This window comes from Ruditapes philippinarum, unplaced genomic scaffold, assembly GCF_026571515.1.
Source record: "Ruditapes philippinarum isolate M1 unplaced genomic scaffold, ASM2657151v2 ctg2330_1_1_1_1, whole genome shotgun sequence".
NCBI classification, from domain to species: Eukaryota; Metazoa; Mollusca; class Bivalvia; order Venerida; family Veneridae; genus Ruditapes; species Ruditapes philippinarum.
The window spans coordinates 209870-234262 of NW_026861942.1; the positions used below are offsets into that span (position 1 = coordinate 209870).

A 24393-nucleotide genomic window follows, 5' to 3' on the forward strand; every position below is an offset into this window, starting at 1 on the left:
GGTGGACGATACAATCCAGAAATTAACCATTTAGATTTTTCTATTATTACCTCAATACAAATAGATTCTATGAGCTTGAATTCCAGTTGTTTCTTTCTATCACCTGCCAGGTCAGATCTGGGCCCGTATTCAATATACATCTTAAGATTTTTCTTATCCTTACGTGATATTTTCCTTAACTAAAGATAAGATATTTCTTATCCTTAAATAGTACTTAAAAAGCTACTTAAGTAATTTCTTAGCTAAAATTTTTCTTAAGGTTAAGAATTTTCTTATTTCGTTTGAGAAAATTCTTAAGTACGTTGCCAGGCTATTCTGGTTTTTCCATCGCTTAAAATAGTAACGGAAATGAGAATTAGGCGCACGTCTCATTCAACATGGCGGAGGCAGCAGACGTAAAGAAACGCCGAAACGCCAATTTTTCGGCGAATGACTGCTTATTGCTGGCAAACATTATGGGGCAGTCATCAAACTTAAATAAAACACTGACGAATTACCAGTACGTTCGCCATAAGTTCACCAGCAGTAAGTATTTTGCCAATATTACCATGAAATGTTACATTTGACAGATGGCGGGAGTTGAAGGGAGATAACCAGCTTGTGTTTACAATTCATTCTTCGATCTTGGACTAACGATGTATTTTAAACTCACTGTCCCCGATTATTGTTATGTTGAAATAAACTTTAACACTTAATAATAGAAGAAACATGCTTTTATTGTTGATATAAAGTGACAGTGATTGATCGACAACCACTGAACAAAACAGAAATATAGATCAGGCATTATCTTGGCTGTCAGGGTTTGGTGGTTGTCTGCATTTGGTGGTCCCCAACCAGTACAGAATTATAAACACAGCAAAAAACTTATACTTTTATTAACCATTTAGTACAATCTAAATGCAATCGTCTGTGGTGAATTTTCTCTTTTTATGACATTTTGTTTCAAAACGCAAAAACTACAATGTGTGGGATAGTAGACCTAGATCTAGCTGTAAGAGATACTATTAAAATAAGGAGGCAGGGTAATAAAATTGGATAAAAATATGATAACTTAAAAAAGGTGCATTTATTCATTTGTATGCTTTAATATTGAATCCTTGTATATAATTAAATTCCACGGTGCTAGACTAATATAAAAAGATACATGTATGGAGGATGTTTTTTTTTTCTAGAAACTTAAAGTTTACTGTAATTGTTGATATGAACTTTCAAGTTCCTGTTAACCAACATATACTATTGAAATTTAAATTTGATTCACTTTGTATTTGATTGTCTACCTGGCTGATAGAAACTATATCCACGGTGTTTTCACATTTAAGAGAGACTCTGTATATATGTTGTTATAAAAGTTAGCAAGCTCAAATTTGAATTTTAAAAATATTAATAATTGCTACACAGTCTCTTTGAATGTATAAAATATAAATGTTTCGACTTCATTTAAAGTAGATATGTTATGTTTTGAACTAGTCACACTATAGGCGGTCACAATATGAATATATATATATATATATATAGTGTCATTAAAAAAACTGGCAGTTTTTTAAGAAAAGATCAACTTCACTTGACATGTAATACGGAATGCAGCTTCCCATACATAGTATTACATTGTAGTCTATTCATTATTGTATTCAATTTTAAACATATTAAGTAAGAATTTCATGAATTTCAGTACATTTCTAAGGTTAAAATATTTTACCTACAGATGAGCATAGTATATCTTTAAAGTGTATGGAAACCCAAGCATTATATTTTATCGATCATCAATATGTATTTTCTTTTTTGCTCAGGCATAACATCATCAACAAAGAAAATAAACTGGACCAAAATAACTGAGAACTTTAATACTGTGGCAGAAGTTCCAAGGAAGACAGAGGACACTGTTAAAAAATGGGACAACCTGGTACAAACACACAGGTTAAAGTATCAGGACTTCCAGAGGGAACAGTCTGCTACAGGTAACATACAATTTTTTTAATATTCAAGCTTGAGTAAAGCAAATGTTTATATAATGTGTTGTAGGTGTTTGAGGCTTTTCTATATTCACTCTGTTACTTGGATAATCTTATCATTATTACAAGTATAAATAAGAAATGGAACCACATTGGCCCACTAGCACCAACTACATGTAGGTATAGTATTCAATCTTTTTTTAAAAATGTATCATTTAAATTAAGAAATTCCTTTACATCAATATTAACAATCAATGTCAAGAATAATGATAACATGATGCATATATTCACTTTATCTAAGTTATAGCCTAACTTTTTTATCTTTCAGGTGGTGGTCCACAACCAGGAAAGATGTCTGCAATTACTGAGGCAGTGATGGATGTAATTGGGAGGAATTCAGTAAATACAGTAGGAATTCCTGGTTCTACAAATTATGATTCTTCCTTGATGATGTTAGAAAGGTATCATTTATTAATCATTTAACACAGTAAACACTTAACCTATAAATGTATAGTTGTATACAGTTTGTTTTGTTTCATAATATTATGTAACAATACAGACATTTTATAAAACTTTTTCCATTAGCTGTCAGAAAATTGTGTTATCAAAATTCAGAATTTAAGAACATCATAATCATGTCAGTTAAACCCAATTTTTTGATGCATAGAAAATACTTATTTACATCACAAAATTGTATAAACCGATAAAGGTATATTTTGTGTATGATAATTTGATAAAGCCAGTCTGTTTTTATACAGCATACAAGATAACACATATGCTGTACATGTATGTACAAATGTACACTGAAAGTTCTAGACCTAGCAGGTGATAGTTCATTTCAAAATAACAGTTCATCTGAAGCAGTTTTATTATATTTAAATTCTAAAACATTCATATTTATTGTGTTTTAACAAGCTATTGACATGTAACAATTTTAATTTTCAATTACTGATTTTGCAATACTTTATACAAAAATGTTGGATGTGTCTAAGCCTATTATCTTGTAATGAACTTGAATAAATGGTCTCTTTTGATTACATCAACAATGCTTATCTGGAATTCAAAAAAATATCAGCTTTTCATAAAGGTTATCATTTATCCTTTATCATTTCTATGAAATAAAATGTGTACAAACATTGTTTTCTTCAGTGATTCATAGAAATATATTGTAGTCATGTTTGAGTTTAATGTTACAAAATCTATTTTCACAAGATTTCATTTCTATTACTATCTATTTTTTCTGTTTTTTTGTCCAGACTGACACAGAAGACCACAGACAACACCAAAACAACAGAGGATATTGACATGTAAAATTTACTTTTAAATTATTGATTTTGTAATACTTAATTGAGAAAATATGAGATATGTCTTTTGCCTGTTATCTCATAATTATCATAATTTTTTTTTCAGTTTGTGTTAACTTTTGATATTAAATGCTGTTTGTTCTCTGTTGGACAATGCTTATATCTGAATTAAAAAGAAACATCTGCTTTCCTTAAATGATATTTTATTGTGTACTGAAAAATAACATTTTACTCAGTACATTTTCACTTTCCACTAAACTGATTCATTATTTACAGTATAACAGAAATTATGTTATCGGATCATGACAGTGAGGTAGATCTAGTGGGGCTGAAAACATCAAAAAGAAGTCTTCCATCAACATCAACATCTTGCGCAAAGTGCCAATGTTTAGACTGTTCAAGTATGAGACAACTGAAAAGAAAGAAACTTGAACTTCAAATTCAGTATTTTTCAAAAATTGAACAATGAATGCTGGTTTTTGTGTCGCCTCTACAGAGTAGTGGCGACATATAGGGATCACTTCTCCGTTGTCTGTCTGTCTGTCCGTCTGTCTGTTACAAAACTTGTCCGGACTACTCCTCATAAACTACTGGTGCAATTTCATCCAAACTTTACAGGAATGATCAGTACCAAGTCTAGTTGTGCATATTGTCAGCATTTTCCAGTTCAATGAATTTTGTCAGAGTTATGGCCCTTTAATAATTTTTTTTTAATTTGTCTGGGCTACTTTTCTCATACCACTTATGCAATTTCAATGAAACTTTACAGGATTGATTTGTAGCTCAAGTCCTTGCGCATATTGCACTGGTTTTCCGGTTGAATGGTTTTTGGTCGAGTTATGGCCCTTTGATAAAAAGGTGTTATTTTCTGTGTGTTGCCAGATACACAAAAGCTTGTCCGGACTACTCCTCATAAACTAATGGTGCAATTTGATCCAAACTTTACAGGAATGATCAGTACCAAGTCTAGTTGTGCACTGTCCGTCTGTCTGTCTGTCTGTCACAAAACTTGTTCATTCAGATGTAGTCCGGCTACAGTGAAAAATTATATTTTATAAATTTCACTAGTGATTAATCAGAATATAATCATCTGATATATTACAATAAAACACTGGAAAGCATGAAATAATGAAATGTTTCAAATTAGCTTAAACAATGTTTTTACAGACATATAAGTGAATAACATTTTATGTTTGTTCTAGTAAACTTTATTAGCTGCTAAATACTAACTTAGAAAAATTGTCACTTTGCCTGGAACTTACAATTACTTGTATACCAACAGGCACAATTTAAATGTCCAGCAAAAAGGAATCAAGAAGCACTTGGATTTAAAAGCATAATATTATGTCTGTTTATTAGTTTGAGCAAATGAACTTCATTTTTGAGTTTTTCATTTTGAATTATACAATAACATTTACTTACTTATCATCAAAAGTATGTCTGTACTATATGATCTCTGAATCTTAGACCATTCTGAAAAGCAGCATTGTTTCCATTGATTGTATTGTCTTGAGCATTACTGTTATCATCATTGTCATCATCATCATCTTGTAATGGCATTTGAATGTTTAGCCTCTTGCAAATGTTATGTAACACTGCACATGCTAGTACTACTCTATAAATACAAAAGTGCAAACAATTCCATATAAAATACATTTAAACATATGCACACAATGCTATGATGAACTTGTAAATTAATGAAAATGTCATACATGCACATAATGTACTTTATTTATAAAAAAACTTGCATTTAAGAACTTTTGGGACATTTACTTTATGTGTCTGTAAGGTATATATAAGGTGTCATATGACTTATTATATTCAAAATTCAAAGATACATTTTGGCATTTCTTAGTTGTAGCAATATTGGTATTTCATATTAAATATTTGTTTTTTAAATGCACATTGAATCATTATTTCTATGAATTTGTTCTAATATTAATGGGCCACTTCTTGAAACAAATTAATTGACAATCATATTTGATTTATCTAAACACAATAAATCACAAGTTTACCGATAATAATCCAGGTCCCTGCTACCAAAAGTCAAGGTCACATAGAGAGGTCAAATTTTGTTTGGGGAGCATTTAGTCATCATTTATTGATGGATTGTAACACAAATGCTAATTATCATGACCATAAGTGGTACAAATGCAATTTAGGTTAATATTTGCAAGGTAAATGTCACTAGAGATGATGAAATATCCAGGAATTTTCCGGATATTGCCAAGAGCATAATTATATACTACATTTCTTTTATGCCCATATCTCTGTCAAAACTTTTAAGGGTGTATTTGTCGACAATTTTGCCCTTGTATATTTTTTTGGACATGATTTATACTAGAACCAGCTGTTTGGGGTTTTATATGAAGAATAATAAGAAAAAATAAATGTTTTTACTTGCAAACTTTTTCAGGCTTTAATGACACTTCTCGATGCAAAACTCCAAATCTCCGCTTCAGCTGTCCAATTCCACGTTCTACTTTGGCCCTTGTAATTTTATGACTCCTGCATAGTTTGCCAAATTTTTCAGTAAGTTCAAAACTTGTATGTTGATAATGATGAAATATTATATCAAAGGCTTAATGGGCCTTTAATGTCAAATTCTTTACTAATATATGTTTGTTAATTAACTTTACTGTTAAATGTATTGTACAAATATATATATTAGTTAGATGTTCTGAATTCTTTAATAATTGTATTTAAAGAAATTGAATTACATTGAATAATATTTCTGACTTAAATAAAAAAGTTATTATAGATTAACTATTATAACATGTATACTTATAATCTAGTTTATTTACCTGTTGTATCCAATTTCACCACTAGTTTGGGGATTTATAAATGGTGTGAGCAACCATTTCTTACATGGATAGCCTGAATCTCCCAGCAGATGGTACTGTCCCACTGGCATGTGTCCTCCTTCAAATATTGTTTGTTAAGCCACTTTGTTGTAGTATCCTGCTGTCATGAACAGATCCAGGCCATTTACACACTACATCTATGATCTGATCAAAGGGATCAAATGCTAGCTGAACATTCAAGGAATGAAAGCCTTTCCGGTTAACATACAGCTCTTCATTATTTGCAGGTGCCTGTATTCTTATGTGTGTGCCGTCAATCACACCTACAACTTTAGGGAATTTGGCAATGCCATAAAATTCTTGTTGATTTTTAATCAGTTCCTCTCTGGTGCAAGGGAATTTGATAAATTGTCCAACAATGTCTGGACTGCTTAAAGCTGAGACTACCTCAGTCACAACTCTGCTAACTGTAGGCTGACTTACACCATGTATGTCAGCATCATTAAGCTGAATGGGTCCGGTGGCCAAGTACCTCAGAGTTACCAAAATCTTGTCTCTGACAGACAAACTGTTATTTCTCCTGGCCAGGGGTTGAATCTTGTTATACAATAACTGCTCCAAAAACCTTATTCCACCTTTGTCAAGCCTGTACCTATTTAGAACCTCTAAGTTAGGCATTGTGTCTATTGAAGTTAGGCGGTTTGTCATTTCTGTTTAAGGTTTTAAAAAATAAAATGTAATCTTAAGTTCAGTAAGCACAGATTTTAGTTAAAATATAACAGTTACATAAACTATTTAACTCTGTTAAGAGACAATCCCTATCAGTCACACTCTACTTTGTAAAACTAGAAAATATAACAAGATGTTCTTTTAAGATTGGTTTTGAAAAAGATTGATTATACAAAATTTACTTGATTCAATTACATTACAATTTACATATTAAATGCAATCCGGCAAATAAATTATCCACACAAAAAGCCAGATAATACTTGGGTATAATGTGATGTACATTTGTTTGCAATTCTGGTTCTTTTTATTAGTACAAGTTCCTCTAGCTGTCTTTTAATAATACTCATAAGTTTCAAGACAATAACATTCTTAGTTTAAGAGGTATACAATTTGAAATAAAAAAAATAAAGAAAGGGAGACAATTAAAGACAGCAACCAGACAGTTCCTGTATTTGTCTTACATGACATTTGCTTACATTTTAATTTTCACGGTCATCATTTGTTGGAGTGGTATGCACTGAAATTAAGACATTAAATGCAGGGAAATAACTTCCATTTGTCATATATTATTTTTTTTAAATTTACCCAGTAGGTTTCATGTCAATATGTTGTTTAACTATCAAGTTATGCTCAGGACAAAAATTTGTGACATACAGACAGACAAAGACTTTTACCCTGGGGTAAATAATTTAACAGTATGAGATTTTAATATACATCCCTTCAGGTTTCAATGCTATAGACAGTAATACAATTTATTTATGACTACTCTTCAATTTGAGGTAATGCCTCACTATATGTTATATAGAAGAAAAGCCTAGAAGTTAAAATATTACAATTGGAGTGAATGCAATGCTAATTGGACAAAAGATAATTGTAACTCATGATAAACACAGTGAATTTGGGTGTATGACAGATAACTGACAAAAAGCAATCATATCAACTAGTCCATGAGCATGTAATGTTTAAGCTACATTACATTAAAATGAGTGATTAGTGATCACATTGTGTAGCCTTATAATAGCCATGTTAGCAGTTGTATTGTGGGGCAAATGAACACCCTATATTTCAGGAATACTGTGTAGAATATTTGCACCTTCTGCGCAGCAAGAGACACAAAAACAAAAATCATCAACAGGCTGAAACATCTTTTTTCTATTCAAGGGCCATTATTGAGTCAAACAGCAGAACTAGAGCTGTCGGTAGGATAGCAACGCTCGACTATTCTTAGTGCTCGATAGTAAAAGAGCCTTGATAATGTAAAAATTTCTGAGTTTATAACAAAAGGACAAAAGTTTTCATTAAATCCATGTTACAGTTATAGGCCTTGGAGAGAGTCCTATTATGCTCTCAAAGAATACTATAAAATTTCAACTTGTTTCAATAGAATATGAAAATTCTGAAGTGGTACGCAAACCTAAAAACACATTTTAATTTGAAAAAGGGGCATAATCTGTTAAAATGCTTGATACAGTTACCTCCTCCTGTCAGGTTGGGATCATAATGGTGAACAAGTGTGCATAGTTGCAAAGCCATATGTCAATGGACTTTGAAAATATTTAAGGTATTACAAAAACTTTAACATAAGTGGTAACGCAGACACCAACGCTGACACTCGGGTGACTACATAAATAGCTTTACTTATTCTTCTGGAATAGTCGAGCTAAAAACTTTCACAAGTACTTGAGGTACCAATTAATCCTTGAACATTTCAGTTTAAATGCCCAAGTCATCTAAGAGAATACTGTGTCGGCTCTGTATACAATACAGTGGTCTATAGTAGGTCTAAGCCAGTAAAGATGTATTGCTTCAACTTTGAAGCAAGGTTTTTTTTCATAATCATAATGGCAGCATTTAAGTAAATGATGAATAATTCATATGGGTGCAACAACAAGCTCATTATATTGCAAAATTTTATTTATAAATTTATTCACTGATAGTTTCAATTATCATTGACTTGCTCTCTACACATATACTTCACAACATATTATAAATATCAAAATGTTCAATTTTTATAGGTTCATGTGGTGCTTTAAATACTGGATTACTGGATGAGATACTTTTTTAACTCAGTTCCAATTAAGATTTTCATGGCAGGGGCCTTTTTGAACAATACTGAAATGCAATAATGAAATGTTAAGTTCATAAGTTCATAAAAATCTTGTATTGATTTTCTTTTAAATTCCTATTAATTAAATCGGCCATTCACTGAATGTTTCCTTAAACCGTGTCTTTCCTGCACAACAAGCTTATGAAAAAAAAATCACTGTTTGCTTGAAGAGAAAGAGTGTCCATCCAAAAGTGGAACTTTTAGATGCAAGAATTCAGGAAAATACATCATCCAGTGACTGAGAACCTGAAATAATAAAAAAAAAAATACATAATAATTATATAAGACTTTTAATGTTAAATTACTAGTCTATATAGTCTGCATGAACTCAATATAATCATTATTTAATGGAAGCAGATAAAGTTATCATAAACAGCAATTTTATTGAACTTCAACACACGGCGGCACGAAATACCCTAACATACCCAAATCTGTTTTAATCAGTGATTTTTTTTTTCAATTTCCCAAAAAACCTGGCTTAAAGGTGAAAATATAGAGTGATAAAACAAAAAAGGGGGAGAACCTGAAATCAAATTCCAGTACTTGAAAATGGAATTTACCCACAGATTTGATGTGAAAAAAAATAATATCAATTCAGTACATAGCAGAGGCTGTATAGGGGCAGATTTCTATTCTCTAGGTGATATAAGTCAGATGCAGATTCTGTTAAGTCATGGTTCTGGGAAGGAAGAATACAAGGCATTTTAGGGGAAAATATTAGCATTTTTACAAATTTTAGGGGAAAATATACCTATTTTGGGCTAGGGGAAACAGCCTTTCTACAGCTGTAATATAGATACAGTGAAAAAAATCACTGCAAATGCACCCAAACATAGCAATATACATTTTTGTTTGTAAAAAATTAGATTATAATAATAAAATGATTTGATATTAATAAAATAATATGACCTAGCAGGCTATAACTTTCATTAATTTCGTTGAAATGGGCAGTTCTGATGTTGTTAGAAAATAAACTTGTGACATTTGCTTACCTAGGTTCATTAATGAATATACATGAGATTTAAAATTAAGGTATAATATTTATTGTCTACATTTAAATGTTAATGGTATAATTTTGTTAAAAATTCATACAAGTGTCCATTTAAAATTAATAGCTTTAATGGAGTATACTGTATTTGGGTATATTTTGGTTCAAAACACAATGATAGGAAAATGTATATTTGGGTATTTTTTAATATACCTTAGTGAGAGTGTATATTGTAAATCATAATTAAAGTCTTAAACATTTATTTTTTAGTATATTTCAAATTTTGGGTATTAATATTTGGGTATTTCGTGCATGCCGAACATACATATGAGCCGCGTCACGACAAAACCAACATAAAGGGTTTGCGACCAGCATGGATCCAGAGCAGTCTGCACATCTGCGCAGATGTGCAGAATCCATGCTGTTCGCATACCAACTCTATGAAAAGTAGAGAAACTGATAGCGAACAGCATGGATCCTGATAGTGCAGGCTGGTCTGGTCCATGCTGGTCGCAAACCCTTTATGTTGGTTTTGTCCTGACGCGGCTCATATGTATGTTCGGCATGCACGAAATACCCAAATATTACCCAAAATTTGAAATAAACGCTAAACTACCAAAGCATCTCCTAGGGATCGAACCTATGCCAGAGAGGTAACTGGATTAGAAATCATCGACTCTACTGGTCGGAGACCATCAACCGGACACTTTTGGAACATTTTTCTGTACAGATTTCATAATTTTTAACCTAGAGACCAAAAAATTTGACACAGTTCAGCTAGGTTCTTCTCCTAACTAATAAACTAGTTTGTTTATTTCTGATTGTATTGACACTTTTATCTGAGGCTCGACAAGGAGGGTATCAAAATTACCTAAATTGTCTACACTACAGTAACATGTGTCCGGACAGATATGTACATGATGTGATTTAATTCAGATTAAAGCCTGGGTGTTTTGATTTTTGATTTGTAACATGATATACAATATGTCAGCAACAAATGCTGAAGTTTTGGAAATTCTATTATTCACTCTGCAAATGATTACAGCTGGTATATGAGGTCAGGCATTGCTTTCTTGACCCTCAAATTTCAACGTTAACATTCTTGAAATAGACACTAAAATATTACCATTTACAGAGGTTGAAATAAATTCATTTACTTAATTTTAAAAGAAACATGCACTTATTGTTGATAAAAATGTGACTGACAACCACTGAACAAAGAAAATACTAAATTAAGCATTTTCGGGGCCGTCCGGGTTTGGTGGTTGTCCGGTTTTGGTGGTCCCCAACCAGTAACCCCTCGACCACAGAGGCAGTCAAATACACATCATACATGATATAAGACTAAGAGATGCTACGATATTATACATGACGATGTTCCTACACACATATATATATATATATAAGAATATCTCCTGGATAAGACCCTGCTGTATATTTCAGGGGGGGGGGGGGGGGGGGGTTACTTGAATGTATCAATTAAAAATAGTAATGTAAAATAAAGAAAACAGATGAAGATTTTATAGACACTGGGGTCTTTTCCATGATATAGTGATATTAAAATCACGAAGTTTAAAGGTTACAAACCTGTAAATCCTCAACATCCCTCAACATCAACGGTGTTGTTCATATAAAAGTAATCCAGTGTGCCCATTTTTTATATAAGCTTCCTTATAAAAGTTACCGTTGAAGATGTGCTTTCATGCAGTGTCATCATCGTTTTTATTTAACCAATTAAACACTTCATTGTTTATAACTGGTAACAGTCACCGGAAGTTATTGTTGAAGAGTTTGTGGATCATAATACATGTAAACAAGATGTTTTGTCTACTTCAATCATAGTTGTAAACTCGCGAATTCCGGTAAAAAATCACATACGTAAGCACAACAAAACATATGCGCATTTAGCCAATGCTATGGTATATCTTGACTCTGTTAATCATTTGCCTTCTAAATGTTCGCCTCCAATAGTGGCAATATTTTAGGTAAATTGAGCTTAAACGATGTAAACATTCGACCTGTGACGCGCGACTTTTACGGAACATACATCGATTATCGCCCTTCAAATTAGCAAATAAGCATATAAAATCATTTTTGAACGAAAAATATTTCAATTAACACGCATGTACATCGTAAGATATTTACCTGCCCGAGAAAATGGCGTTTTTGATGAATCAATCTAAATTCCTTATTTCTAAGAGCAAAGTTAAGGTTGCTATGTGGCTTCCTTAAAGTTAAGGACTGAAAATCGTATTTTTAAGGAAAAACTTAAGATAAGATGTTTATTAAATATCACTTAAGATTTTTCTTAGAAAAAACGCTGATTTTAAGATTTTCTTATCTTTAAGGTCATATTTAAGGATAAGATTATCTTAAGATGTATATTGAATACGGACCCTGAGATAGGCAGCTATGCCACCACCATATGCATTTCTATCAGCCCTCCACAAGTGGTAATTGTCAATCTGAAATTGGGCATCAACAAAACTATCATCAAGTTTAGTTTCAGAAATAAATCAAAGATCAACAGAGTTTTTCAGCAATAGTTCTTTTATGTGGAAAAATTTGTTCCTTAGACTTTTATATATTCATGTAAGCGGAGAGAAACTCGTTCGGTTGTGCACTACGGATTTTATGAAGTTCATCAAAAATGTCAGCAGTATTTGAGTTGGTACTGAGGTCTTCCTCAGACTCTTAGAAGATAGATGAACCAGTTGAGTTGCTGCAGTTACTAGTATCCATAAAAAGTGAGTCTGTAAAGTGAAAATTTTCACACTGGCTGCTAGCTTAATGATCTAGAATGTTTGCTAGTCTAATGTATTCTTGGGGGGAGATATTACCGCACTTAATGTGTGTCCATTTGTAGCAGGCCTCACATTCTAGGACTCTGTGATTACTTGCGAAAGGTCGACTGCATATACCGCTAGGGTATTTTGTGGGAACTGGGTTGAGAGCAATATCCCCAACAAGCAGAAGTAGATACAGTTTGTAGCACTGGTTAAGTTTGATTGGCCGTGACTGAGCTCGACGTGTGTGTTTAAGATGGAAATATATGATACAATGAATGTTTATAATGTCCAAATTTGGGGCAATTTTGTACCATTTATAATACTTTGTTGGATTATTCATTTGAAGATCGTCATCTATTTTCGGGTAGTTACCTATATACATATTGTCAGTGATTTCACGTTCTTCACATGAACAAATCAGATTGATGTTTATTAAAAATATCCAGAGGATTGCTGCCATGGGGGCCGCCATGTTGAGTAGGCGCTGTCAAAATTTGTTTTATATAGCGTCTGGTGATAACACTTTCCGGATGGTAGAGATCAAGCGTCTGAAGAGCCCGACTCAAGTGAAAATTGTCCAAAATGCATATAAAAGGTTTAAAACTGCTTGTTTTGATTTTATTAAACATATTCGTAATTAAGAAAGATATTGAAGGCACAAGTGATCAACTGAAAGAAAAAGCTCGATTGTTAATTAGATAAATCCAATTGATGTAAAATTGAAATGAAAACCTTGACCTAAATTTATGGTATTGAACTAGTGTTATCATTTTGGGATGCATTTATCATTGTAAATTTCATAAATATTTGAGAAGATATGGGATAATATCAGTCAAAATAATTTCCTTGAGACAGTGATTTATCATTGTTGTTCCTCCTACATTTCATTTCCAAAAGTTATTTTCTGAGCTTTTGTTAGTATAAATTGAAAATAAACATGTTATTAAAAGGTTTGAATTGTAATTTACCGTCATGTTATTAATGCTTATTGCACGAATTTTCTTTGAGACAATTGGCAATTAAACTAGAAGCTTTTTATTTCAAAAAATACTTAGCACATATTGACAAGAGAAAAAAGAAAATGTTCTTACAGTCACGTTTATGTACCAAATACGTTGAAGTACATTCAATTTTCAGCTTTTATTACAAATTTAAGATATGTTTCTGAAAAAGTAGTTAACATCGTCAAGGTCCTATTGTCGAAGGATGTGTATTTTCTTCTTTTTCTTTTTATTAGACTATTAAGCCTTAGGATTGATGAATATCTAGAAAAGCTATATATTTTATAGCTACTACTACTTCTTCTATCAAAAGTAACAATAATTGTCCACCTGTTTTAAAGACAAGTCGTTAAATGAGTCACGTAACTTATTAATCAACTCAATAAAGATATTAACATTATTTACATATCAATAAAAGAAAAGCAAACGTCTTTTAAAGACATCGCCTTGCTCTTTTTACCCGATTCACCAACAACTCAAACACTGTACGTGTAACAAATATAAACAAATAATCTAGTCAGTACATTATGTGTGGTACAGAACGGCAAAATTGTTTTATTTGTTTAGAGCTATTAATATTAAGCGTATTTTTCATAATACACATCCAGTTTGTTTTACAACAAATAGTTAATACTCAGGACATTCTATGATTGATTAAATTGTTTGTATAATCTTATAAATAATTGATGAATATTGAGCCGATGTCTTTGAAAAGCTGTTTGTCTGTAGCCAGAAAATGATAATTTTTCGAGAATATGCATAAAATAACAGTTTGGCTAGTCAGTTTGTCTAAAATATTATCACATATCGCTTCATAGAATTAATGCCTCTTTCTGACCCAGCATGAGAAGTTAAAACTATTAAAGAAGTACAAAAGATGTTAACAATGTCAAAGAATGAAAACAAAAAAGCATGTTAAAATGAAATTCATTTTTTATTGATCTGCAAGATATATATTTAAATACAGCATGGGTCTTTTAAACAGGGAAGCAGTATGTTGTTTTTGATTTAGCTGTTTGGATTTTGTGTCCATGGATCACCTTCTGGTGCACCTGTCCACGCTACTTGAGTACACTGAAATAAATAAAACAAAATAAAATATAAACGATATGGTACCATAATGTGCACATCACATTAATTGTGACAAAAATGAATGCATTTTTCATAACCCTTAACTTGCAAAGTTAAAGTAATTGACTTGTCTGCTTTTAATTAGGAAGAGCCCATTCGCAATTTTAGAGATTTCAGTATCAAACTCCAAAACAAGAGCTACCAATAAATGAAGCTCTCCCTGGCCTTGCTCTTTACTTGTGGCAAAGACTTATCATTCTTTCTACTAGTATGTTAAAGTTTAACATATGGTTTGTGCGTCAATGTTAATAGCGATGACAATGTATTATCATATGGGATTGTTAAAAAAGAACAATAGTCTATAAAAATTCTAATAATATAAATGAATCCTATAGTGTGTGTAAATATAATAGATAGTAACTATTATATTTGTTATCTATATTATATTATGTTGATGTATCACAACATAAAATTTAACATATATCACATATTTTAACACATTTTGTTATCCTGTGAGTTATCATTTTTACCCTCAAAGTGTGATATACGAGCGAAACATAATTAAGCGCGAACATGTTTATGATGTACTAATGTCATGTTTGAATTTGGTACATTAAAAAGCATGCAAAAACATTATATTAACATTTGATATATTAAATATATAATCAAATTACAGCATACCGCAACAACTCGTCCTTTCTCATCGGTTTCCATCTGACATTTACAGGTATTACCATATACCTCTAGTTCTTCTCCAGCTTTGATAAACTTGTCAAAAACCATACAGCCTGATTCACATGGAAATTTGATAGATAAGACACATTTTTATGAAGTATGCTTTCTAAACATAGCTACCTCAATATCTTTATAATATACCTTACCTTTATGTTCCTTGTTATCTTGCAATTATTCTGTTTGAAGTGATATATCAGTGTCTTTTTGTCAGGCATATTCTTTAATTATTTTACCTACAAGTAGCAGTGGCAATTTGCACAGTAACTATCTTTCCTTATCTAAAACACATTTGACAGCTCTCTTTAACTACGACAGGTATAAAAACAGGCATAACAAAAATACACATTTATGAAAGCTTGTACAAGTACAACACATTTTCGACAAAATAACTCAGTATTTTTAAAAACATACGGTTGACTAACCCAGTTTAAAACAAAAATATTTTTAAATATAGCAAGATATAAACATAGGGCAAATTACAAAAGGCCGCTTGTTTTAACTCTTTTGACTCATCAAAAAAGTCAACTCTACTATTCTTCTGGTCATCTGTAACATACAATTTTAGTAAATGCTTACCATCGACACATGCGGAGGTTTCGTCACATGCTTGGCTGCATGGACAGATAAAAGAAAATAACATATACCTTCATATTATACCGTGAATCCCGTGAGAAAATATTTACAATATATATGGACTTTTTTGCTGAGTGTGCAATAATATTGTTTATTTAACGACTAAAAGAAGTCCAAACATATCTTTTTAACTCTTAGTCTTAAAAAGCCTGCTGATCTATCAAATACAGCTTACTTTATGTCTATTTTGTTTTGTTTATTGTTGTTTTTTTTACCTATTGCTTCAATAGCTCATACTATTGATAAGAAATATGCAAGCTATCATTTCACATAATTGAATTTTCATGATAAAATATTGAATACAACTCATCGGCTGAAAATTAGTTTGATTACAGAAAAATATCAAGCTGAAAAATATTTACTAAGAGCACTCATCAGCAGTTACATATGCAAATTCAACAACAAAAAGTAGGCAAACCCCCGAGTCGCAACATATTGTAGAAAATCTGAAATAGAAACAAGCAACTGATTGCCTCATAATTCTTTCTCTTATCGTGTCGTACACGCAAAATATATTTTATAAACAATCAAAATCAAGGCCACATAGCAAGTCTAAATCAAACATCCTTTCGGAAAAAATATATATGACTAACTTGAATAGTGTCGATTCAAAATAAAATTCAGAATTGTTTTGTGAGAATGACCTTATATATATAGTGAACAATATACCTGCTAGGCTTTCGTTGATGCCAAGTATCTATCATGACAGTCCGTTACCTTTTAAGTTATTATTTACTATGGCAACATGTGGTATTTTTATTACAAAAACAATAAACTGTAAAAATATATCATACTTATTTGGTGAAATTTGGTTAAAGGCAGAATGGTAAAACAATAAAACATACACACATGTTCGTCCGTAGTGTACTTTTACCAGGGTTTCTCTTTCTCCCCCCTTTTTGTACCAAATTCGTTCTGTATTTTAGATTTCACTTCATAAAAGATAGTACTTTCATTTCCTATTTCATATTTTCGATTTCTCTTAACAAATGTTAAATTGTGAAAGTTATTTGACCACATACTATGATAGATGCTGAGATACATAGAAGATAAAACTAAATGTGATTACATGACAATGTCTTGTTCTTATAAAATACATGATTTATGTGGTAAGCTAAAACTTTAGTTTATAAGCTTAACTTGATCGTAAATCATTTCAGCCGCGTCATGACAAAACCACCACTGTGCATCCGCGCAGCCTAATCAGGATCCATACTGCATGTTCGCTATCAGTATAGTTGGTAAGCGAACAGCATGGATCCTGATCAGACTGCGCGGATGCGCAGGCTGGTCTGGATCCATGCTGGTCGCAAACCCACTTTGTTGGTTTTGTCATGACGCGGCTCATTTAAGCAGTTAGAGTCATGTTTTTGAACAGACGGATGTGTTTTTAAATAGTTCAACACTGGTTTGAAAGACGCTTTATCAAGGAGAATACATAGAAGATTTTTGTTTGTTTATTTTTGTTTGTTTGTGTTTAAGATGAAATTTTATTTCATCGAGTGGGATTCTCACGAGTGGCGTAAGGTTATCACCCTGTGATATATAGAGAATAACATGCTACTGTCTTTTGATATCAATTTTATCAGGCAAGGCTGATATGGGCTAGAAAGGGCGAGGCTTGCCGAGCCCTTTCTGCCCATATCAGCCGAGCCTGATAAAATTGATATCAAAAGACAGTAGCATGTTTTTCTATTTATCATGTAACACATAAAAACTGTCAAAATAACAAAATAATCTACTTTAAAATAGCGAATTTCGTAAAACAAGGGGATTATTGTTCAAAGAAATAATTCTTGAAAACAAATTCCTCCGCCCCTGAAACTTAGAATTTGTAAATGGCGGCCATTTTTTCTTTCGACTCGGATAAAAGATACAACAGAATGTAGGCCTATCACGATAAAATTCTTACCTTTAATCTAAACTTCGATCCAAAAATTCCCTTAGAATCACATTTATAAACTTTACTGCACTTTTTGTCTTGAATTGACAAATTCAAAAGTTCACAATAATTTCAATCAAACAAAAGTCAAATCGGCAATCAAACACACGCTACACAAACATGCGTTTTATTTTTTAAACGAAACAATTTGTTCACGTATTAAATAATCCGGCAATATAGGTAAACATTCTCAAGTTCTCAAATAAAATCATCTAGCCTGTTTGTTATGATTACATGTACAATATAGTATGACGTGAACATTGATGATGTCATTTGCAATATAAATTATGACGTCACTTCATGTAGTTGGTGCTAAAACTATTCGCTATCTATTTTATTCGTAATTGAAATCGAAATCGAAATGATAAATAAATAAATATCGCATCTTGATTGAAGACTTGTAAGGGTATGAGATTACATTGAAGAATTCACATACTGATAAAAATGAGAATATAAGCAATTGAAAAAAGTCCGTTAAAATGGGCGTGGCTTATTTTTGATATCAGGTTACTGACCTGATATCAAAAATAATTATCAGGCAAGTGTTATCGGGCAGTTACCATGGCAGTTGCATGATAAATTGCGATAAAGCCCCTAAAAGGCCAATCACCGTGAGTTGTATGAGCTTTACTATATTCGCTGAGGTTAGCACCGTGAGTATTATTGCGGTAAAAAACATCTAAATGGCCGATCACACTGTGTTGTGTGAGCTTAAGAGTATTGGCTGAGGTTATCTCCGTGGGTTTGATTGTGATAAAGCCCCTAAAAGGCCTATCACCGTGAGTTGTTTGAGCTTTAATATATTCGCTGAGGCTATCACTGTGGGTAGTATTGAGATAAAATCCACCTAAATGGCCGATCACAGTAGGTTGTGTGAGCTTAACTGTGTTCGGATATCTACGTGCACTGGGTTTGATTCCTATTAGAGCAACCAAGAACGCCTATCACCGTTGGTTTTGTGAACTTGAGTATATTTGCTGAGGCTATCACCATGGGTATTATTGCAATAAAAATAACACCTAAAAGGCCTATCACCGTGGGATGTGTAAGCTTTACTGTATTCACTGAGGTTATCAACGTGGGTTTGATTTCGATAAGAGCCGTCTGAAAGACCTACCATCATGGGTTGTGTGAGCTTTACTGTATTCGCTGAGGCTATCACCGTGGGTATTATTGCGATAAGAGATTCCTAAAAAGTTTTTTATTCTCTTATAGGCTGTCGCGTTATCACCGTGTGTTGTATGAACTTTACTTTTAGCGCTGAGATTAATAACTGGGGTATTTGTGCTAATACAGCCACCTTAAAGGCCTATCACCTTGGGTTGTGTGAGCTTTAATGTATTCGCTGATGCTATCACTTTAGGTATTATTGCGATAAGAGCCCCTAAAACAAACGTCTTTACGTCTGTTTCTCTGAGGATGTCTTCGTCAATGTAATAGTGATGAGGACACTCTTAAGGCCTATCAAGGCTATATTTTTTTCAGATTTACTACATCACGGCTGGTTTTGTGAGCTTAGGCTATCATCATGGGAATTGCTGCGATAAGGACATCTTAAAAGTCGATTTTTGTATAAAAGGGTTAATAAATTTTCAAAGAAAAAGAAATACTGATAAACTGATAATAAATGTGGCCGACAAGATGCGATACAGAAGGCGGCAAAATGTTATCAATGTCTCATTATATATATCACTCAAGTTTACTTACTTCGTTAGCATCTGCCTCTTTTGCATAAGGAAGACTCGATAATGTGGCATCATTTGACAGGTCATCATTATTTAGTCTGCACAAGTAAACTTTATTATTCACCAACGTGTTGAGAACAGACGAGAATATTTGCAGATTGTAATACGTTGCGATAAATTTGTCTGTACTGTACTTTTCAATGGTTATACAGTTATATAATGGCATTTTTGCTCAGTTTGTTCCACGACATTTTTATACAATGGTATAAACATAATTTCTTTACATAAAAGTGTAATGATCTTTTATGAGAAAAATGATTTGTTTCGCATAGCAAATAAGAAATGGGAGTTTTAGAAAACAAAATATTTAGAACTAGCTTCGGTTTTTATTGTAGGGACTAATTGGTACGAGAAGTGGTAGTGCTTTCCTTGCCCCTTTACCAAATGAATTAGGTCGGACTGTCATAGGGTTAATAACATACATATATGTATATGTTTTTTATATTGTTCCTTCTTACATATTATTTCAATGCAAAGCGGATAAATTGCAATGTATTGATTCTTTACAGTCTTCAATACAAATAACTAGATTGGGGCTTCTTAGACTTCAGTACTCCAGAATATGAATTTTCTCATTTTCTAATGTTGGTATAACATAGCTTGTACATTTGTTTAAACGAAATGATTAAAGTTCGGAAAGATAAATGCAGTTACGAACTTCAATTTAAAGCCAATACATATAAATAATAACCAATATGAAAAAGAAAGTTTCTTAAACTTTTCAAAGAGCAATCTGTATTTACAATAGCCAAATATCAAGGGAAATTTCCTTGAAAATGAACCTAAATTTTTCGCTTAAATGTGTAAAGTGTGATTAATATTTACAATTTAGCTTGTGTTGTATTACCAACGGTGATCAGGGAATATGATAAAGCTGACACAATCCACGGTGATATGCCTTTAAAGTCGCTCTTATCGCAATAATACCCAAGGTGATAACATCAACCAGTACACATAAGCTCAAACAACCCTTGGTGATATGCCTTTTAGGTGGCTCTAATCGCAATAAACCCCACGGTGATAACATCAGCGAATACATTAAACCTCACACAACCCAAGGTGATATGCCTGATTTTCGGGGGTGGGGGCTTTTATCACAATTAAACCGACGGTTATAACATCAGCGAATACAGTAAAGCTTACACAGCCCACAGTGAGCTTCCTTTTAGTGGGGTTTTATCGCAATAAAACCCACGGTGCAAATATAGTAAAACTCATACAACTGACGTCATTGGCCTTAAAAGGGGCTTTTAAAGCTATCAAACCCACGTTGATAACTTCAGCGAATAGATTCAAATCGACATTACCCACGGTTATACGCCTGTAAGGGGGGTCTTCTTATCGCAATAAAACCAACGATGATTACCTCAGAGAAAACAGTCAAGCTCATACAATTAACTGTGAAAGGCAATTTAGGTTCCTAATCGAAAAAATCCCCAAGGTGAAACCTAAACGAATACAAAATTTACACAACCAGGGTTTAATCCCTTTTAGGGGGTTTAAATCGAAATTTAAAAACCCACATGTAACCCCACGAATACAATAACGCTCACACAACCCATAGTAAAAAGCCATTTAAGGGGCTGTTATCGCAACAAAACATACGTTGGTTAGTTATTACCTCAGCGAATACACTTCAGCTCACACAACTTACCTGATAGTTTTTTTGGGGCTGATAATCGAAATTTAAACCCACGGTGAAAACGTAAGCAAATAGGTAGAGCTCACTAACCACGATGATAGGCATTTTATTTGGCTGTTACCGCAAAAAAACCACTTTGAAACCCGAAACAGCATGCTCATAAAACCCCCACGGTGAACCCTTTTTAGGGTTTTTCTTTCAAAAAACCCCATGAAACTTCGGGAAACAGTGGACCCCACGCAACCCACGGTTGTAGGCGTTTTACGGGGCTGCCATCGCCTTAAAACCCATTGTTAAGGGTTTTTATTGCAAAAAAACGCACGATGGTAGCCTTAAGTAATACAGTAAAGCTCTCACAACCCAAGATGATAGGCCTTGATAGATGTCCATTGATAGTGCTAATATTACCGCAATAAAACCCAAGAAAATAACCTCAGAGAATACAGTTCTTTACACAAATCCAACGGTGATAGGCCTTTAAGGGAGATTTTGTCGAAATAATATCCATGGTGATAGCCTTAGGGAAAACAATAAACTTACAAACCCACTGTTAAATTCCTTTTAGGGGCTTTTATCGCAATAAAACCAACGTTATTAGCCATAGGGAATACAGTAAAGCTCCCATAGCCCACAGTGATAGGCTTTTAAGGGGCTTTTGTCGTAAAAATACCCACTAGAGTAGCCTCAGGGAATACAGTAAAGCTCACACAACCCACGGTGATGGGCCTATAAGCGGCCGTATTACAATAAAACCCACGGGAATAACATCAGGGAATAGTTATATAACGCATCACACGGTGATATGCCTTTATGGAGCCTATATCACAATAAAACCCATGGTGATTGCCTCAGGGAATACAGTAAATTCACAAGTCCCACGTTTTTTTTGCCTTTCTGGTGACTTTTATCGCTATAAAACCCACTGTGATAACCTCAAACAATACAGTAAAGCTCTCACAAACCATGGTGATATGACATTTAGGTTGATCTTTTATCGCAATAACAATCACGGTGATAGCCTCAGGGAATACAGTTAATCTCGCACAACCCCCGGTGATATTCAAGGGGGTTTCAATAAAACATACAATGATGGCCTCAGGCCCTAATTTTCTCAACCCAAACCATAGTGGTTTGTCTTTTAGGGGTCTTTAAACCAGTAAACCCTTTACGTATACCCCAAGGAATCAGTTATCAATACAAAAAACATTGTATCTTTTAAGGGGGCACTCCCGCAATAAAACTTTTCAGAGTCCTTAGGGGAAAATGGAAAAATTCATCCCCCCCGGTGAAGACATTTAAAAGGGGCTTTCATCGCAATGAATCCTACATTGATAGCCTCAGGAAATTCAGTAAAACTCACACAACCCAAAGTGATAGGATTTTTTTTGTGCTCTTAATGTAGAGATGAATTGGAAGCGAAATCAAAAGCGCGTCTGCGTAATACGTGTATATAACTGGGATTTTTCATTTAGTTTAATTATATTTTATTTACTTTATGAAGCATTTTGCAACTATTAAAACTGAAAACTTGTTAGATTATATTACAACCCTTACAGAAGTTTTCTCATTTTTTAAATTTTCTTCTGTTCACAAATCTGTACAGATTTAGAATAAAGGTTGATGAAAGACGTTTACCTGTAATATAACCTCGATCTGAAACTTATACAAAATACAAACACATTTGTTTTATAGCCCAGTTATAAACATATAAAACCACTTGATGTTAAAGTGTAATCGGCATTGTTTCAAAACATTTTGAGTATAGCAATTGATCAAACCCGTCATAAATCACATGTTAACTGCTGTAGATTCTTCGAAGGATTAAACATTTAAAAACACTTGATGTTTCAGCTTTTAAATAGTTTTTATTTAAAATATATTTTGAGAGTAGCAATTGATCAAACATGTTATATATACCTATTATGTTTTTACTGCTGTAGATTCAACTTAAAATTTATTATATTATTGAATACTTGTACGAAAGTTTATTTAAATCCAATTCGAACAAAGCCTTACTAGCTACGTTTGATGACAAAGGATATGATATGGTATTAAAATTATTCTTAACTCATTCCATAATAATTATTTTATAGTTTCTTTTTTAGTACTATTCATTTTCTGTAAGATGTATTGTAGCTTTGAATTAAACAAAAATGAGTAAGGCAATTGATCATAACTATCATAAATCTTACATTACTGTTGCAGATTGTTCGTAAACGTTAAAAGATTATATAAAAAGAATCATTCCTAGAACTAAGAATCCTAATTCAAGTAGATATAATAGATATAAGACTGATATGATAAGGTATCAAAATGAAGGTTTACCCGTTTCAAAATAATAAGTTTAATGTTTAAAAATCATTTTTAACTCATATCTTACATTTGTATTTTATGTATTTCATCATTGGGAGATGTTACACGCTGATATGTATAAGTTCATTACACACAGAATGAAAAGTATTTGGTTTCTCTCATAGTGTGGTCGTCTTTTTATGATTTAATACAACATACAATTGTCTTTAGAACAAACCTTTGTACAGATTTTATCGTACTGTTGACAGAAATATACAGGAACCCGGTAATCGGGCAGCCAGGGCAATCTCCCTCTGAAGTAAGAGTGGCAAAAAAAAGATATACAAGAGACATCCAATGTTAGAGGCGAATTGTAAACTGTTGTCAATATTGATTCATTTTAATTAAAGGGCTTTTTTCGGTGGAAATAATTCATTCAGCGGATGTACCTTTTTGATTAAATGAGAGTAAATTTCATTTCATTAATCATCTTTGTTTATATTTTTCATTGTATTTATTTATATATGTATTTTATTTCATTTTATTGATTCCATTTTTTTTGCTACTGGGAATGTTCGTTACCACTGCCCCATCGGAGCCTCTGTGAAAAAAAGCTGCACTGATATATAACATGTGCGAAAAAAACTAGACCGATATATAAC

The 24393-nt window shown here is 32.7% G+C and overlaps 3 protein-coding genes across 3 annotated transcripts; 1 reads left to right on the forward strand and 2 right to left on the reverse strand.

Annotated features, from left to right (window-relative positions):
* The first annotated feature begins 339 nt into the window (after positions 1 to 339).
* On the forward strand, positions 340 to 4472 carry LOC132717435 (uncharacterized). Its single transcript, XM_060700904.1, has 5 exons — positions 340 to 525; positions 1788 to 1955; positions 2278 to 2410; positions 3206 to 3256; positions 3530 to 4472. The coding sequence occupies exons 1-5, from the start codon at positions 378 to 380 to the stop codon at positions 3720 to 3722; spliced, it is 693 nt and encodes a 230-aa protein (XP_060556887.1). The 5' UTR covers positions 340 to 377; the 3' UTR covers positions 3723 to 4472.
* On the reverse strand, positions 3529 to 6826 carry LOC132717436 (putative nuclease HARBI1). Its single transcript, XM_060700905.1, has 4 exons — positions 6058 to 6826; positions 5654 to 5761; positions 4676 to 4868; positions 3529 to 3665 (listed from the first exon to the last, which is right to left on the reverse strand). The coding sequence occupies exons 1-3, from the start codon at positions 6165 to 6167 to the stop codon at positions 4682 to 4684; spliced, it is 405 nt and encodes a 134-aa protein (XP_060556888.1). The 5' UTR covers positions 6168 to 6826; the 3' UTR covers positions 3529 to 3665; positions 4676 to 4681.
* LOC132717431 (putative nuclease HARBI1) lies at positions 6178 to 6735 on the reverse strand. Its single transcript, XM_060700901.1, has one exon. It carries the CDS (start codon positions 6733 to 6735, stop codon positions 6178 to 6180), a length of 558 nt encoding a protein of 185 aa, XP_060556884.1.
* Positions 6827 to 24393: the final 17567 nt, after the last annotated feature.

Bases quoted from the DNA above. Each gene is read 5' to 3' on its own strand.
- LOC132717435 (XM_060700904.1), top strand. From the start codon at position 378: ATGGCGGAGGCAGCAGACGTAAAGAAACGCCGAAACGCCAATTTTTCG. The intron at 1,956-2,277 runs GTAACATACAAT...TTTATCTTTCAG, and splicing joins GAGGGAACAGTCTGCTACAG to GTGGTGGTCCACAACCAGGA. The intron at 2,411-3,205 runs GTATCATTTATT...TTTTTTGTCCAG, and splicing joins TCCTTGATGATGTTAGAAAG to ACTGACACAGAAGACCACAG.
- LOC132717436 (XM_060700905.1), bottom strand. From the start codon at position 6,167: ATGCCAGTGGGACAGTACCATCTGCTGGGAGATTCAGGCTATCCATGT. The intron at 5,762-6,057 runs GTAAATAAACTA...CAAACTATGCAG, and splicing joins GGTGAAATTGGATACAACAG to GAGTCATAAAATTACAAGGG. The intron at 4,869-5,653 runs GTAAAAACATTT...TTGTATTTATAG, and splicing joins AAGCCTGAAAAAGTTTGCAA to AGTAGTACTAGCATGTGCAG.
- LOC132717431 (XM_060700901.1), bottom strand. From the start codon at position 6,735: ATGCCTAACTTAGAGGTTCTAAATAGGTACAGGCTTGACAAAGGTGGA.